This window comes from Thermobia domestica, chromosome 11, assembly GCF_964235325.1.
Source record: "Thermobia domestica chromosome 11, izTheDome1.hap1.1, whole genome shotgun sequence".
NCBI lineage: Eukaryota > Metazoa > Arthropoda > Insecta > Zygentoma > Lepismatidae > Thermobia > Thermobia domestica.
This window is the reverse complement of record NC_137464.1, coordinates 226,116,797-226,133,972: the sequence shown is the minus strand read 5'-3', so window position 1 is coordinate 226,133,972 and position 17,176 is coordinate 226,116,797. Positions and strand designations below refer to the sequence as shown.

The following is a 17,176-nucleotide window of genomic DNA, read 5'->3' as shown; positions in this document are numbered from 1 at the left end:
AGAGCTCTGAAGATGCTGGTAATACCTAAAGGAAGCGAAATACTAAGAAAAAGGAAAATGTAAACTATATTGCGCGAGATATGTGAAAAAAAGGTATATTCCTTATTAAAACAAATATTTTATTAGTTAGGGATTTTATATTGTGTAAGTATGTATGGCTTCTCTTTTCAGCAGCGAAAACATACATGAATACATTTATGTTCAGTTTACAGTGGGATCAATAATATCTAATCCCACCGGGAATTACGGTTGCCTATGAGAGAAGATTTGAGACTCTCATTTTGGAAAGGTGTCTTGAAAGTGTCTGTTGGAAGAGCTGTCACTTCTCGTACATCGTTACAAAAATTCTATATCCTCTCGTCTCGTCCCAGGGACAATCTCCACTGGGAATCAAACAATTTACTGGGGAACTGTCAATCTGTTAGGAAATTACTGACATAAATAAGCTTCATAGGCATCGAAAGGAATCAGTTGCTTTTAGCTCCTAAACAAGTAACGCTGTTACTCCTCGCATGCAGAAAATAGATATATATTTAATTTAATAATAATTTATTTGGCCACATTAGCTTTTTATACATAAATAAATAGGTACAAATATAAACACACTAATTACTCTTGAAGTACAATATCTTTCAAACATACTTCTTCATCAAAGCATATGACAAATCACATTTGTATCTCTTCGTACAATAATTTATTCCTGTCTTCATTGTGTTTCCTGTTTTATATGATTCTATATAGGAAGTCATCTGTGATTGGTTCTTCCATGGCATTAAATACTTTAGTTTATCCAAAGTCCTGGAAATAGAAGAAATTTAGATTAGCTCGTAAACTTTGCTCGTTTCTAAAGCAATTTATAAGATAAAATTTTATGCAATACACTCTCGTACATAAGACAAAATAATGTTGAGCTTTTCCATTTTATATCCTGGAACGTTGTCATATGAGTAATTTATTTTTAATTTGCCGTTACAATTCGTATAGTAGCGATACTAAAAGAATTGTCAGAACAGTTGGCTGATTTGGAATTAACGTCCCTTTCCAGCCCCGAAACTATACGAGATTAGTTATACGATTAAGCATACAATTTAACGTAGGATGTGAAATACACGAACTCTTACAAGGAGTCGAACCGGGTCTCCTGTGCTAACTATATATCTCAGGGGTTTTCAAATGTCTTGCATTTGAGGTTCCCCTTGACCACCAAAATTTGAACGCGCCTCCCCTGTCATAAAGAAAACGTGTAAACAACATAAATACACGTGTCCCTAAAAGAAAGACTAAAACTATGTTTCATTTTTTAATCACTAATGGAAATTTCTTGTTAACACTACAATGTACACTTTTTAATGTTATTAATAATTATAAATTGTGGTAAGTCAAATATTTATGTTAAAATTGAAAAACACGAGCAGAGAGGGAATTTAAATAATAAAAACCAGCACATTTAAATGTTGAGCAAAGTCAATGGGATGTATGAGCTTGTTTTGAGTCACACAATTTATTAAATCTCGGCACACATTTTGAAATGGCAAGACGGCTTCGATCAATGAAAATAAAACAAATAAGACCATTTGTGAATGGTTTTAGTACTTTAGAAAAGATAAAGAATCGTCCCAAAAACAATAAAAGAAAATTAAGAGAAAGAAAAATTCAGCTCTCATTGCGTCGGGCGAAATTCCAGAGACATTTAAGAAGACATTATTCTGTAGAGATAAGGTAGAAGATCGTTAGTGGCCATCTAACAAGCATTATACACGTTTAAAACAAAAGTAAAAGGGTCATCCCTGATAGTATGTGGAACAAAGCTTAGTCCGGTATGTATTACTAAAGAAGATGGGCGCAGACTTAAGTATGCGTGTTGCATTATAAATATGTCCCTTTGTAGGATCTTTTTTTTACAAGCCCTCTCACCTACCCAGGGAGGCGCACCGCATAGTTTGAAAACCCCTGATATATCCTTTTCAGTCCGTAGCAGCTTAACGTAAGATTCAAACTATATGAGCTCCCGCAGGGAATCTACCTCAGATATCTTATCTGTATTAGATAGTATACTATGTAATGGAGCTATGACCATCTTTTAAATTGTAACTTTGTAATACATCCTAATAATTCCTGTAATGCAATACTACTATCGAACAATATTACAGTTCATTAACCTCGCTAGGTGTTCCGTTAAGTTTATCAAAGGCTTGTCAGAAACTTGTTGAGTTTTCCTTTAAATAATTTCACTTTTCTGATTAATATTGAAACAGTATTCAATTGGTAAAAATGTAAATTTAATGTATGTCAATGTTCTCCAGCAGTTTATACGAATAGAATTTTGAGCTCGAAAGCATAAGCGACATTTGATACGCCCAGAGGAAAGTAAAATAATGTGGATGTGAAGCAAACCGTTCCACTGACGTCCAGATTGACTGGGACATGACAAGACATAGAAGTGAGATGATATCCTTGCGAGGTATAGCATGTATGCGTCTGTACACGTTGCCACAGCTTTGCTACAATAGCCAGAAAGATAGTTATTGGTGTACAAGGTGTGCTATCATGGACCAAACATGTTCAGTCAGCGAGAAGCCAAGTGAACTCGTGAGCGAAGAAGCAGTGGAGCGTCGTATCCATCCAGGACATGTAGGACGTTGTGTATCACATGCAGTCGCGCGTAATTCTGTTGAAAAGTGGCTTAGTACAGAACCTACAGTAAAGCGATCACAAACAGGCCGAAGACCCTTCAGTATGTGTTAGACGCAAGCGGACACACAATCTGATGGTATCCTATACCGTAACTCAAGGTATGGGACCTGAGTAGCGAAGCAGAATGCAAGTGCTGCCCAGTTTGTTACCACGGTACCGCCTGACACAGATATCATGCTACTCAGCTCTCCATTCATGACGTTTGCAGCACCATTGCAACTACACATGCTCAGAACTATGCAGTTGAAGGGAACTGCAGCAATGGTCATTATGCAAATATGCCCCACCTCGCCAGATGACATCGAACTGTTCTTGGGGACACTGGTGGCTGTGCAAGAAACCGGATACGTGTGCATGTGTTTGAGATTCGTCATAGCTATGCACAAAAATAGATTTGTCCTCTTGGTCCGTGGTATGATGCGATAATTGAGATCCTGCACGTCGTTGAATATTATCGTCTTGAATCCATCGGTTCCATATTCGCATCACTATGGCTAGCACCAAGTATCATCATAATCCACGGTCGCGATATGTCACAATTGTTCTGCAATCAAAGACGGACACCTGCTATAGTTATCATCAAATTCTGACAGTATTCAGATTCATTGTTTGACCTACGAACACACGTCACACTCTTATCGGCCTCTATAAACTCTCTCTAGAGCCGTTCTATTTCAACTGTGCTATTGCTGGCGCTGCTGTCATGTGTTTTCCCGTATCTCTATCGGAAGAGAAGGGACAAGTTGCTGCAGCCGAGATCTTTCAATTGTTGGATGCGGAAGCGTTGTCGCAATAAATTATTTTACGGGCTTCGCTGTTGTCTGTCGTATTAGCCATTCTAAGTAGCCTACGATCTTCACTCGTCAAGACCAAACGACTGAATAACAAATTGGCAATACAGCTGAGGTCATTCACTTCTTTTTTCCTAACCAAAGGGAGGGTTTCATCAGCTAGAGGGTGGCGGGAGTGAGGCCGAAGTATAGTTCGCATAGTTTCAGAGGGCACAGGTGGAATAGACAGGCTCTAGCCTGCCCTCTGTTGCTATTTCCAGGGGGAATGGCCAGCGCACATGATGTGACTTGGAGGTACACTGTTAGTCATCTTACGGTTCTTCTATTCTATAAATTCTGCAAACGTGGGATCAATCTAACGACTTGGAGCTACATTTTTATATCAAGCAATGTAATATTTAATCATAGACTATGACGATCATTAGTGAAACTAACTGTTAATTTGTTACAAGTAGATAATTCAGACATTTTCATCTGGTTAAACGAACCTTTCTGGGAGCATTTTCTGTAAATATTCTTGTTTCGATATATTCAACATATTCAGATTTTATTACCCCGAGGATTTTTGTTTTTTCCTGACGAAAATTCACCTCATTCCCGTTCGAATTACTACGGATTGTGACACTATTTTATGTAGGTCAAGGTCATTTATACTTGGCTGTTAACATTTCATGTAGCAACAAATGGCATAGATTAAACACTTCCCGGTCTATTACGTATTTTTAATAATAAAAAGAACATTGTTACTAGTGACTTAGTATATTTGCAAAGATGAAATCAAGTAAACAGCAACTAGTTTTTTTTTGTTTATACAGATAGTGCATACGCACACAAACTAGTGGAAACATCAAAATTGCTGCGGTGGCTCAGTGGTAGAGCGTTCACCTCCGGTGCGTGGGGTTCCGGGTTCAAACTCTGCTCCCGCCAAGTGAACTTGGTGATGGACAAACGCCGTGTGCGTGGGTTTTCTCGGGGTTCTCCCGTTTCCTCCCACTTCATTCCACCATTTCATTCATTTCCCATAATCACCGTCTCCTTTAGCCTAACCGGCATAACCGTGGGACGTAAAACTCAAATATTTCATTTCATTTTTTCTTCTTCTCCGTTCCCCGCTGAATTTCTAAAAAAATCCTTTCCTAATAGAACCTTACATCACAAGTCCTATGCCCTGTCCAAATTTCAAATTTCTAGCTTAAGCGGTTTAGCCTGGGCGTTGATCGAGAAATCAGTGAGTCATATTGAGACTCATACGTTGAGACTAGCCTTCGGCTGGCTGGGGTCTTCACCCCCAGACCCCTTTATTTGCTTAGTCACGGTCTCGCACCTCATGTTTCAGCCTTTACTTCCGTGCTTCGTATGGGCAACGCGTTCAATAAGGAGTATATATATATATATATATATATATATATATATATATATATATATATATTGACAACCCAGCTCACTACGTGCCTAATTTGGGGATGCAAATTAAATGATGCTGAGCGCCTTCCACTCACCATCTAGAACGAGTGGGCAAGTTCTCATATATACATGCGAGAGGTTTACTAAGTTGACACATACCAATCGGGGATTGAATTCTAGTAATAAAACATTGACTTCAATAATTCAATAACAATTATATTTCTCTCTGATAAAAGGTGATGAATGTAAGTGTTGTGATATGATTACGGATATTCGGAAACTTTGCCAGTCGAGTATCGCCTATCGAGCATTGAGCCTTTGAGACCTGAATAGGAGAAACACATACCTTATCTCTTCCAGTTGACGCTCGCTGATGACCTAGGTGTTGAATCCAGTATCGCCAAGTTGATACTTCCTATGGACGGGTACTGTTGATGAGCTTTGAGTCTGGCTTACTCCCAAATGCTATAAACGAATCGACGATCTCCGTAGATAGGATATTAGAACTTCTCAATAACCTGAAGCTTCCATTCAGATCACGATGACTGTTCTTTGATGGAACTTAAAGTGTTCACACGATCGAATACTAGGTTGACTGTCGGTTGACTGTCCGATGACTGTCTCCGATTGATTGATCTGACTCATCCGACTGATCTCACTCTTTTTGAAGACCTCCCGTCTCTTGGTTTTGTTCGACTTGGTCCTTCTAGAATTCTCTCCTGTCGTCTGCTGGTCGGCACGTGTGACCTCCTTTCACTTGGAAAAACAAATTCTTTCCTTGTGTCAAGACTCAAAAACTGCAACTCTCGACACACTCCGATTTCCCGATTCTAAGCAATTTCCTCATATCCGTGAATGTGTGAAATGTTCACAAAAGCTTACAATTTCTTTTCGTAACTTACAGAATTTAATCAATGTAGGAATTGACGCATTACATGCATTGTCTTCCTGCATTCGCAGACTCTCAATAGAACATTTTATTTACATAATTTTGCTGGCCATTAAATAACATATTTGCCTCAGCTTGCATTAATCTCAACTCTTAACTGTTATTTACCGTCACCTTATTATTTTATAGAAACGCGATATTCGCAAAATAAATAAACATTGATCGATAAAATAAAATTATTATACATGATATTTTAATTTAAAACGGATACTGCCACAATATATATATATATATATATATATATATATATATATATATATATATATATATATATATATATATAGTGGCGATCCAGGATATGATCAAGGGAGGGGCTAAACCATACTTCGCCGTTTTATGCAGTGTAAAGCAGGATTGAAGCCCATTTTATCCAATGTATACCTGAGCGTCAAGGGGGGGCCTACAGCACCTCTTGGATCCGCCAATATATATACAAGTTTCAAATTTTTATAATGTCTCTAATCGTAAAGGATTTGAAGATATGGCCATCTTGTTTTGACAACTGCAACCCCACACTCTTTTTATCCTTCCGTCTTTTTTTCTTCCCTTCCAAGGGAAAATAAAATAAACACCGGAACATTTCGTTACACATTTATGAAATATGCTCTTTTGGATTGCGTCTGCATAACTTCCTTTACGCTGATATCGACCGCCACTCCGCGGTTTCTCAAATTCAAAATAGCGTAGTATTGAAATTTAGCTTTTCCACTATTTTGGACTCAAACTATGTTCCCACAGATCCATATAAACTTTTTTTCTTATTTTAATTTGAAGAATCACCATTTAAAGTTTGTCGGTATAGTTCATTAACGCTATCTGTATTTGCTTTGACTACAGGGAGAATCTTCCTAGGGAATGTTGACTAACCATTCTACTTGGCTCTAGGAAAAAGTATGTGCTGATTGAGCTGAAATAAAGTACACAGAGGAAGAATAAGAAGTGACAGCTCTGAAAAGGAGGTTCTTCAATATAGGTGAAGAGGGTGGCTAATAAATCGCAAAGAAAAAACTGTAATTTATACATAGCTGGCGCTATCTACATGTGTGATCAAAAAAATGTCCCTCCCCTTTTTTTTTTACTGACTTCAACAATGTATAGGTTACTATGGTTCACGTCTATATTAAGTTACATAAGAGAGAAAACATATAAATTTGAAAACATTTTAATAATTGATTTCCATTTCAATCTTCTTGTTCCAAACGCCTTTCTCCAGTTAGCTGGAGTCGGTTTTACGGATCGCTACAGTTCACCTTTCTTGTGTTATATCCTCTGAGGCACTACACCTGCGCCACATCTTCCTTTACACAATCAAGCCACTTCTTTTTTAGTCTGCCTCGCACTCGTTTTCCATTCGGTGAGCTACATTTTCCAAAATGGTCTTTTTACATATCCCAACCATGGAAATCTACTCTCGCAGCTTCTTCACTACTGGCCTCACCTTTACTGTTGCTCGGATCACTTCATTCCTAATTTTTCCCCTTCCGCGTCACTCCATGTTTCCATCGCAATATCTTCATGTCAGTCACGTGTAACTTCTTTATTTGCTCTTCATCGGTCAGCATTCCATTCCGTATAATATGCTAAGGTCTCACTATTGTTTTTTGCAAAATTTTCCTTTAATGCATGTTGGTACACTACGGTATGTAAGACTCATGCGACTTCTCTCTAATTTGTCCAATTACTGATGATTTTTCCGTTTATATCTACCACTATTCCTGCATTTTCCTCTAGTTTTGATCCCAAGTAACTAATGTAATTTCCTCTTCTTTTCATCCACTTGTATTGTATTTTTGATTTCATTTTTCCTGAATGAACAATGATGCAGATATTCTGTCTTGGTTTTACTAATTCTAAGCCCTTTGCTCTCCAATGCTCCTCTCCACATATTTAATTTCCCATGCAGTGCTACCTTGATCTCACTCACTAGCACGAAATTATCCGCAAACAGCGTGGTGCCAACTCTTGGACGTCCTTAAGCTCGTCCACCACAATGATATCGACTACGATTAGGACCCTTATGAAGTCCCACTTTAACTTTGAACACTTCTCTTGTTCCAGATGCATCCTTCACTCCTGTCCTACATCCTTCATATATATCCTGAATTTAACAGGTATGTATGTTCGGAACATAGTTTTTCTTTAGTGGAGTCCTTCCGTTATTCTCTGTACTTTTCCATTAATATTAAGTACAAATCTTGCATCCATTGTCGACCGCCAGGCATGAAATCAAATTGGTTTTCTATTTTTTTTTTCGATCTTCCCTTAATCTTACTTCTATCACTCTCTCTCAGAGCTTCATTGCATGGGTCTTAATCTGTAGTTGTCACATTCTTGTATATCTTCTTTGTTTTTATTCACCTGTACAACTGGCTGCTTCATTGTTTTGCCATATTTCCAGTTTTCAATATCCTATTAAAAGTATTGCACTCCTTTCTTACCCAGACTTTTCCATGCTTCAAAATGGATATTAAACAGTCCTGAGGCTTTACCATTCTTCATCATTTCATCATACTAGTTATTGAAGATATACATTAGGGTTCTATATTTTACCTCCAAATATCCCGAAACCTAATTAACAGATATTCCCGGACCATTCAACAAATTTAATAAAAATATATTGTTTACCATCTTTTCTCTTTCCGAAGTAGAAAATAGGCTGAAGAAGCATTGTAAGGTAAAATAGAACCAAGTTTAAAACCGGTGAGGCAGCCTCATTTTGAAGAACGTTTCGACATATTTTCTTCAGTGAGGAAGGTCTATGTAGTCTGAGTTGAAAGTGGAAATGATGAGCAGCCCATTGAGCTACTCATCTAAGAAATATCTCTTCGTACGGCTCTCAGTATCTCGTGTCTTCTTATATGAAAGCTTTCAACTAAAGTTCATTCAACGAACCTTCTGATCCTGATGTAAACATTGCAGAATTGTATTATTCCGCCAGTCATCGGATGATTGGCTATCAGTCAGCGCTTCTTTTGAGAAGCACGTGTTTGTACCCTGTCGATGTTTTACTTATTCCCCGCATGTGACCATATTGTTAACTCTGATTCGCGCTAAAGTTGGGTTAAAACTACTTTCAATGCATGCGTATTCTCTTTTATTGCATTAATTCAATTTAGTTCTTAGATAAAGTGTTGTTTCTGTTGTCTAATTCTAAGGAATTCTGGTAATGAGCCTTATAAGCAAGGACTATTTTCTTCTGCCGCATGGGTGTTCTAAGGCTCTCTAACCAATAAAATCAAACAATCACCACGTGTATTTGTTTACATGAGGTACTGAACGTTCCTTGAATAAACTTTAGATAACAGTTTTTGTGCACCATCAATTACCTGATTGTCGAAGGTAAGTAGTTACTCCATTGAATTGCCATCCAGGAGAGCTGGACTCAAATCCTGCCAGGTCCAAACTTTTACCATGATTCAATTTGAATTTCAATTCATACTCAGTGTGACAAGCAAGATTTCCTTTGAAGGAGGAAACATATGCTCCAAGACGAGAATGGATGTGAATTGAAGTAGGCCAACGAACAGAAACAAAGATTTACAAACTTATTTCCTTCAATTGTTCCAAATTTAATATTTTAAATTTATTTCAACTATTTTCCAACTCGTATGTGGGTTGCATATCGGTCTAGGTGTTTGAAAGATTCAAATGTACTTGACTTCAAGTAAGGGAATTATAGCACCCAGTGGTGTATATTTTTTGCTGGTGACTGTATAATAAATTGTGTTTTCTGTTTTACTTACTTAAACAAAGGACAAAGTCTTCTGTTACGATAAAATCAGGGATGTAGCCACGAAAAAAGGCGGCAGTAGTTGCCCCCAAATTGAGTTCGTCTGTTATATGTTGATTAAACCCATTTAATACTTAACGACAAATGAAAAGTGTTTATATTAGAAAATGATTTTTTTTTTTTTAAATGAACCATGTTAACACATTAAAATAAGGAAAACAACTAAAATAATCATCTACTTTGTTACTTATACTCGTCTAACACAGTTGCAAATTTATTATTAAAGATGTTGCGTAACAGTGTCTTATCATAGTCTTATTTTTATCTTCTTTTTTCAATTTAGGGGAACGGTGACTCAGTGGTAGAGCTCTTACCTCTGGTGCGTGGGGGTCCCTAGTTCGGTCCCCGGCCAAGTAAGTTGTGATAGACAACATTGTGTTCCCGGGTTTCTTCGGAGTACTCCCATTTACCCCCATATTCTTATTCCACCAGCTCTTCCATCATCATTCAGTTGCCTTAATCATTCACTTGTCTTAATCATCATTCACTTGTCTTAATCATTCACCTGTCTGAATCATCATTCACTTGTCTTATTCATCATTCACTTGTCTTAATCATCATTCACTTGTCTTAATCACTTACTTGTCTTAATCATCATTCACTTGTCTTAATCATTCACTTGTCTGAATCATCATTCACTTGTCTTATTCATCATTCACTTGTCTTATTCATCATTCACTTGTCTTAATCATCATTCACTTGTCTTAATCATCATTCACTTGTCTTAATCATTCACTTGTCTGAATCATCATTCACTTGTCTTATTCATCATTCACTTGTCTTAATCATTCACTTGTCTTAATCATCATTCACTTGTCTTAATCATCATTCACTTGTCTTATTCATCCATCACTTGTCTTAATCATTCACTTGTCTTAATCATCATTCACTTGCCTTAATCATTCACTTGTCTTAATCATCATTCACTTGTCATAATCATTCACTTGTCTTATTCATCATTCACTTGTCTTATTCAACATTCACTTGTCTTAATCATTCACTTGTCGTAATCATCATTCACTTGCCTTAATCATTCACTTGTCTGAATCATCATTCACTTGTCTTATTCATCATTCACTTGTCTTAATCATCATTCACTTGCCTTAATCATTCACTTGTCTTAATCATCATTCACTTGTCTTAATTATTCACTTGTCTGAATCATCATTCACTTGTCTTATTCATCATTCACTTGTCTTAATCATCATTCACTTGTCTTAGTCATCATTCACTTGTCTTAATCATCATTTACTTGTCTTAATCATCCATCTTCCTTTAGCCTAACAGCCATAATCCTGAGACGTTAAACTGAAAGATTTTATATTTTCATTTTTTTTTTTCAATTTATACTCTTACAAACACAAAGTCAAACAAATGGGTTTTCATAAGTTAGATCCAAACAATTTCTGTTTTTTTTTTTTTTTTTTTTTGAATGTGTACTAAAACAAAGTTTGACCCTACGAATCCCGAGAGCCTTTTCTGTTTTAAACATAAACTAAGCACATTTAAAGCTTAAAGTACATGCAGTATACTGAGCCGATTACTAGCAAAAACAGTAATAATAGTAATAATAGTAATAATAAAATTTAAATCTTACCAAACCACCAGATGTCCCTGTTGAGAATTTCTGTTGGAGACTCCCAACTTGCAAGCTAGTCTCTGCATGCATTGCTCCGCTTCGAGTACTTGCTTCGTGAGTCTTATAATGTTACTTGCCCTCCGAACAGCTTCATTTTCCCAGGTTGAACTCCTTTCTGTGCTTTGATTAGGGTTTTGACCCACAACTGGAACTGGTAACAGTAGAAGAAGAGGAAGTAAAAGTGGGAGTAGAAATGGAATGAATAAAAGAAACAGGAGCGGAAGGAATAAGAGAGGGATGAAGAGTAAAGGAAAAAGAAGAGGAATCAACGAAAGCACTTTGATAGCCTTCAACAATTTCAGCACTTTGAGAACGAACAAAGCTTTGAGTCCAAACTTTATGATGAGAAATGGTATTTTTGCGAGAAGCGCTAGAAATATTTTGAAGAGTCCTACTGCTTTGAATTTAGCAAGAAAAAGCTTGAACAATGCTAAAAGTCCGAGTTCTTTCTCGTGGAACCCGTGGTGGTGCGGTTGTGGAGGGTAGGCTATCACATGTGGATGATCACCACCATAATGTTCAGCTCCTCCTTCGTAACTTGACCACCCGGAGGAGCCGTATCCAGAGGGTTTGTATCCATAACTAAGTCGAGAGTTGCTGGCTGGTACGTACGAATCACTAAAATCACTGTCTGCGTCGTTGTAATCGCCACTCATTGAGTAAGGGTAACTGCCAAATCCTGTTGAGTCTTCACGATCAGACGGTGGACTTTTCCATCCATAATGCGGCGAGTTTTTCTCTGGTTCACTTACGAAAGATGACAATAATCTTGCTTTGGCTTGCGTAATGTTGTACACTCCTTCGGAATAGTTTATAAGGTAAAACAGTAAAAGTGTTTGTAATGTCAAGGAGACCTGCAATAAAGGAAACATAAATAGTTTCATTTGAAAATGTGCGATATATATATATATATATATATATATATATATATATATATATATATATAGTCAACATACGTACAGCGTTCGAATTATACTTCAAGATAATGGAGAGAGGGAAAATGTACTTCTCAAGAATGAACTTCAAACACTTTTTGTTATCCGTATAACACCAATATTATTCACAGATCGTAAAAGGCACAGAATGAAAAATAAATACAGTATATATTGTTTTGCCTAGAAATATGGTTGAATTTTTTTTATAAAATACCATTATCTGAAACTACTATTCTTTAACAGCACAGACTGTAGTCCAGGAGTGGGAAACGGTAGCCTATCCAACGGTGGCCTAAGTTGTGATTGGCCGCTTTGCCGAATATTTGTTAATCAACAATGGCCATATGTTGTGATTGGCCGCTTTGCCGAGCGTGTGTTAACCAACGATGGGCCCACATTGTGAATGGTCGCTTTGCCGAATATTTGTTAATCAACAATGGCCATATGTTGTGATTGGCCGCTTTGCCGAGTATTTGTTAACCAACGATGGCCCTACATTGTGATTGGCCGCTTTGCCGAGTATTTGCTAACCAACGATAGCCCTACGTTGTGATAGACCACTTTGCAGAAGTATTTGTTAACCAACGATGGTCCCACGTTGTGATTGGCCGCTTTGCCGAATATTTGTTAATCAACAATTGCCATATGTTGTGATTGGCCGCTTTGCCGAGTATTTGTTAACCAACGATGGCCCTACAGTGTGATTGGCCGCTTTGCCGAGTATTTGTTAACCAACGATGGTCCCACGTTGTGATTGGTTGTTTGTCGAGTATTTGTTAACCAACGCAATTACCAACATAGCCTTTATAGAAGAAGTAAAATTCCAATTATGAGTGTGAGATCGGAACTGTTCGATAAATGACGGGAAATCGTTGGTTAGCCAACATACACTTGAAACTACATTGGTCCAACGTAATTTTCTACTTTGTGTTTACATTTCCGAATTTCTACCATGCCCATGCCGACCAACTGCCTACGTAGGGTCTACTAACTCTCCTGCTAGGGTTGATGCTGACGGGGAATACATTTCTGTGATAGAGATGTTTGTTTCGTCATACGAGTCAGAAAGGAATACATTTTCACAAGAAGTATTAGACCTAATTTTCCTCTTATTCGCCCGTTAATTTGAATTCTGTATGCTGTGTATTATTATCTAGTAAAATTTTGAGTGAGATTTTACTGAGGAAATCAAATTTGCTAGTGCGTGGGCGGGCGCTACCCCATGTCACTTGTGCAGTTTTATGTGCCCTCGTTTTGATTGCTGGGTGTTATTACCCACTTAAAATAGAGTAAATTTCTTTTGGTCACGTGATCTGGTTCGTGGTCATTTAGTCTCCATATTGGATTCAAGATGGCGGAGCATGACCTTTAAACGTTCATAACTCGGCTATTTATGGACGGATTTTGATCATCTCTTTTCCCTTAAAAAGAGAAAATTATACTCTACAATTTTGTATTCTAGTACTTCTCGCAAAATCAGCCATTTGCCTATTACTTCTCTCTCTTCTCTCTTTGGTAACAAGGACATCGTTGCTAAATTTCCCTCCCGTTTTCTGTTCCACACAGTTTCAGCCAATACATTAGTGCCCGTATTTTTATGACAGAACTCACGGGAAAAATCCCTGTTTTGAGTAGAGCCGTGCTATTATGTCGACTGTGGTACTCCTAGTATTTTCTTTATGAACTTCGTTCCTGCTTTATTAAGTACGTTATCAGCACCATTTATGTCTCAGATTTCACACCCATACAGAAGTATGAGCTGCAGTAATGTATGAAATGTACGCGTGGCCAATTTCAGCCAATTTATGCTTTTTCTGTGATAGCTGCCACCCTTCTCTGCTGGTCGACCCAAGTTCCATTACGTGTATATAACATGTTTACTCCAGATACTTAAATGTTTTAACTCTTTCTAAATCCTGCCCCTGATATGATCATCTCTCTCATTTTGCCAGTTTGTACCCCTTTTCAAGTACAACTACCTTGGTTTTGTTCACGTTCAAGAAGTGGGAAAATATTGCTCAAGATTTTAGATTTACAAATTTTTGCATTTGCATATAACTAATAAAAATCCATATAATCGAAATATTTTCACGTGTATTAATACATATATTATACTATATACAGTATATTGACAATATATACATCTTAAAATCTCATGTGCACTATTCTTGTATTTACAAAGGTATATGCATATATTTACATATATACAGTTTGATATGTTACAGTAATGTGAGCTTTTTACGATTATTATATACAATTCAGTATACTATGTACATTTTTGCAATTATTTACAACATAATGCATTTTTACAATTATTATTTACAATAGACTATGTGCATTTTTACAATTATTTACAACAGGCTATGTGCACTTTTACAATTATTTACAATAGACTATGTACATGTTTACAACTATTTACAAATATTATAAAATATATACATATTTACACTTATTTACAAAGTACCCAATGCACGTAGGTGTACGTATCCATTCAAGCGTAATAAATCCCAATTCGATATCAGAAGACGTCACAAAATGATGAGAAACAGAAAACCACTCCTCAACAACAGATGAACCTTCTCCAAAAGCTTCATTTTCTATAGCTCAGATTTGTTCTCATCTTCTGACAACAATGCCATAATCATAATTACTCTCAACTTGAATTAATTTCATAGCAAAATCATTTGTTTCTTTGAGATTTGGTTTCAAAATGTTCAATAGTCTCCTCTTTTAGTAACTTTTAAACCAAATAATTGGAAAGAACTTGCTGTCCACCATTAAAATCCTCTCTGGAAGTCATTCGTTCACTCTGATTCTAAGACTCCATATTTTTTTTGAAGTACCTTTCCAACTTTGCAATAGTTATTTACAAAGTGTTTCGGCCTTTTTAGAAGCTTCTTGATACTTTCAAAATATTTCGACGACCATCTTTCTCCGTGCTTCAGCCATGAGATGATAATGATGATTGCCAAAAGCCTTAGGTTTCCCCTCTGAACTGTATAGTAGTTCCTATCTGTATCTGTCTTAAGATTCTGAAGTGCTGGAACAACACTGAGAATGTGCTGCAAAATTCATCTTCAACTATTCTTCAGTGTAGGTAGATATGCTGTTGCTGGTTTCATATTGACTTTGCATGAAAAACAGGAAATTCATGTTATCATTTGCGGGATGAAGTAAACGTAACACGAATACTAAGGCAACTTTTCAAGACATGCTAATCAAGCAAAAGACAACAGTTGGTATGGTATATGCAACTTAGCTGCTGATGTACTACCACACGCATTCTCTTCTTACAGATCTGTAAAGATGACTTTACTCACTTAGATATTATCTTACTTTGTAGAAACTAACTGAGGCTAGTAATTGTTAGTTCGTGATTTGTTCATCGTCTGCTAAATCCTTATAAGAGCTTGAGGAAAAAGTACTTTCAATTATATATAGTTTGCCTGGCATTCCACTACTCCTCTTGTTGTGACATTTGATTGAACACAGTCTCTGAGTATTCTCTGCAGATTTACAGCATTTCCTCTTTAAAGATAGAAATGGAGAGATGCTTCTGCAGAAGAATTGACCGGCGAATGTTGACGACCATATGCTGCTGTTATTCATTTGGAAAAGTCACTGCAAAGGAAGAGTGAATGGTGCCAATATATGAAAACATTAATGAGAACTAGCAAACGCTATTTTTTCAGTACCGAACAAGTCATTGTTGATTGTAGAGTGTCTGTAGGAAGCAACGTTTTCCGGTACAACACAAACGATTTTGTTTGTCTTTTCCCAACACAACAACTGCAATTGAATTTACTTCAGAAGCTGAAAACATGATGCAAGTTGAAGAGAAATGATAGATTCCTTTAACAGTTGGAGATCTTTACGAGTCTGGTAGTCTTCACGTAGAAGGTGGAAATCAGACTCAACTCTGCAGTGATTTCATGTTGGTTTCCATTTAAAATGATCTTATGGTTAGATGACAATCTTCTGAAAGCACTGAAGTCGTATTTTGTTGCAAATCGAAATAATTGTTTTGTCATAATTGCTGAGCATCTATAAAGGATAATTCCAACGGTGGAGCATTGTCTAGCTGAGAGGAGAACATTTGAGAGTCCATCCTTTGGTAGTGGAGCATTTCTAAGAGGAGAGCATTTGACAGCTAATCCGTAAGTGGTGAAGCATTCCTGAGAGGATGAAGTTGATTTCCAATAAACTCTTCTATTTTTGTATTGCAACTGTAATCTGCAGATTCATTTACTTGTCGTCAGACCATCTTTTCTTCAATAGAACAATGCCTTGTCAATCCAGAGCAGTTGGTGAAGTATACTTTGGATCACGAGAAGAGAGAGTGGCATCAAATCGCCTTCACAGGTCCTCTTTAATTTTCAAATAGGCCTTATCATCCAGAGTCTCATCTTTTGGTACAGTTCCATGTCAACCATTTCATGATGTGGCGCCTATATGAAAATGATTTCGTTTGGTTCAGCTACAACATTGGCAAAGTTACGTGGAGGTTAAGCTAAACGCGATGGTAGATCTTTCTGTATCCCTTGGCGAAGAGATTTATCATTTTTAATCGCCTCTTGGATTATTTAAAAGTACAGGCTCTTGCGCTAACGTAATGTCTATGAAAGACAATAAGCAATGTTTTCATAGAAATATTCTTACCTTCATTGTTGTTTCAAATCTGTTCAATTTTAGTTGAATGCAAATGATCGTAAGTAATTGTTAGCTTTGATGTCATTCTAATGAAATAATGATATGCTTATACTGTATATTTCCTATGCAAGTACATTCCATTTGTAAAATTATTGACTTGAGAACATGCATGCAGAACTACATGCATTATTTAAACATAGACATATTCAGTTAGCGCAAGAGCCCCGAGGGTACAGCGGTTTTATTTATTATTCTCAACTTCTAGGACCACTAAATTCATCAAATAATCCCTAAACGACTGAAGAACATTCAGTTTTCAAATTC

At 36.9% G+C, this 17,176-nt stretch overlaps 1 protein-coding gene across 1 annotated transcript; it reads right to left on the bottom strand.

Annotated features, from left to right (window-relative positions):
* Nucleotides 1-558: 558 nt before the first annotated feature.
* On the bottom strand, nucleotides 559-16,867 carry LOC145665477 (uncharacterized). The gene is made up of 3 exons (XM_081732786.1): nucleotides 16,862-16,867; nucleotides 11,226-12,121; nucleotides 559-798 (listed from the first exon to the last, which is right to left on the bottom strand). The coding sequence occupies exons 1-3, from the start codon at nucleotides 16,865-16,867 to the stop codon at nucleotides 633-635; spliced, it is 1,068 nt and encodes a 355-aa protein (XP_081588912.1). The 3' UTR covers nucleotides 559-632.
* Between the last annotated feature and the right edge of the window lie 309 nt (nucleotides 16,868-17,176).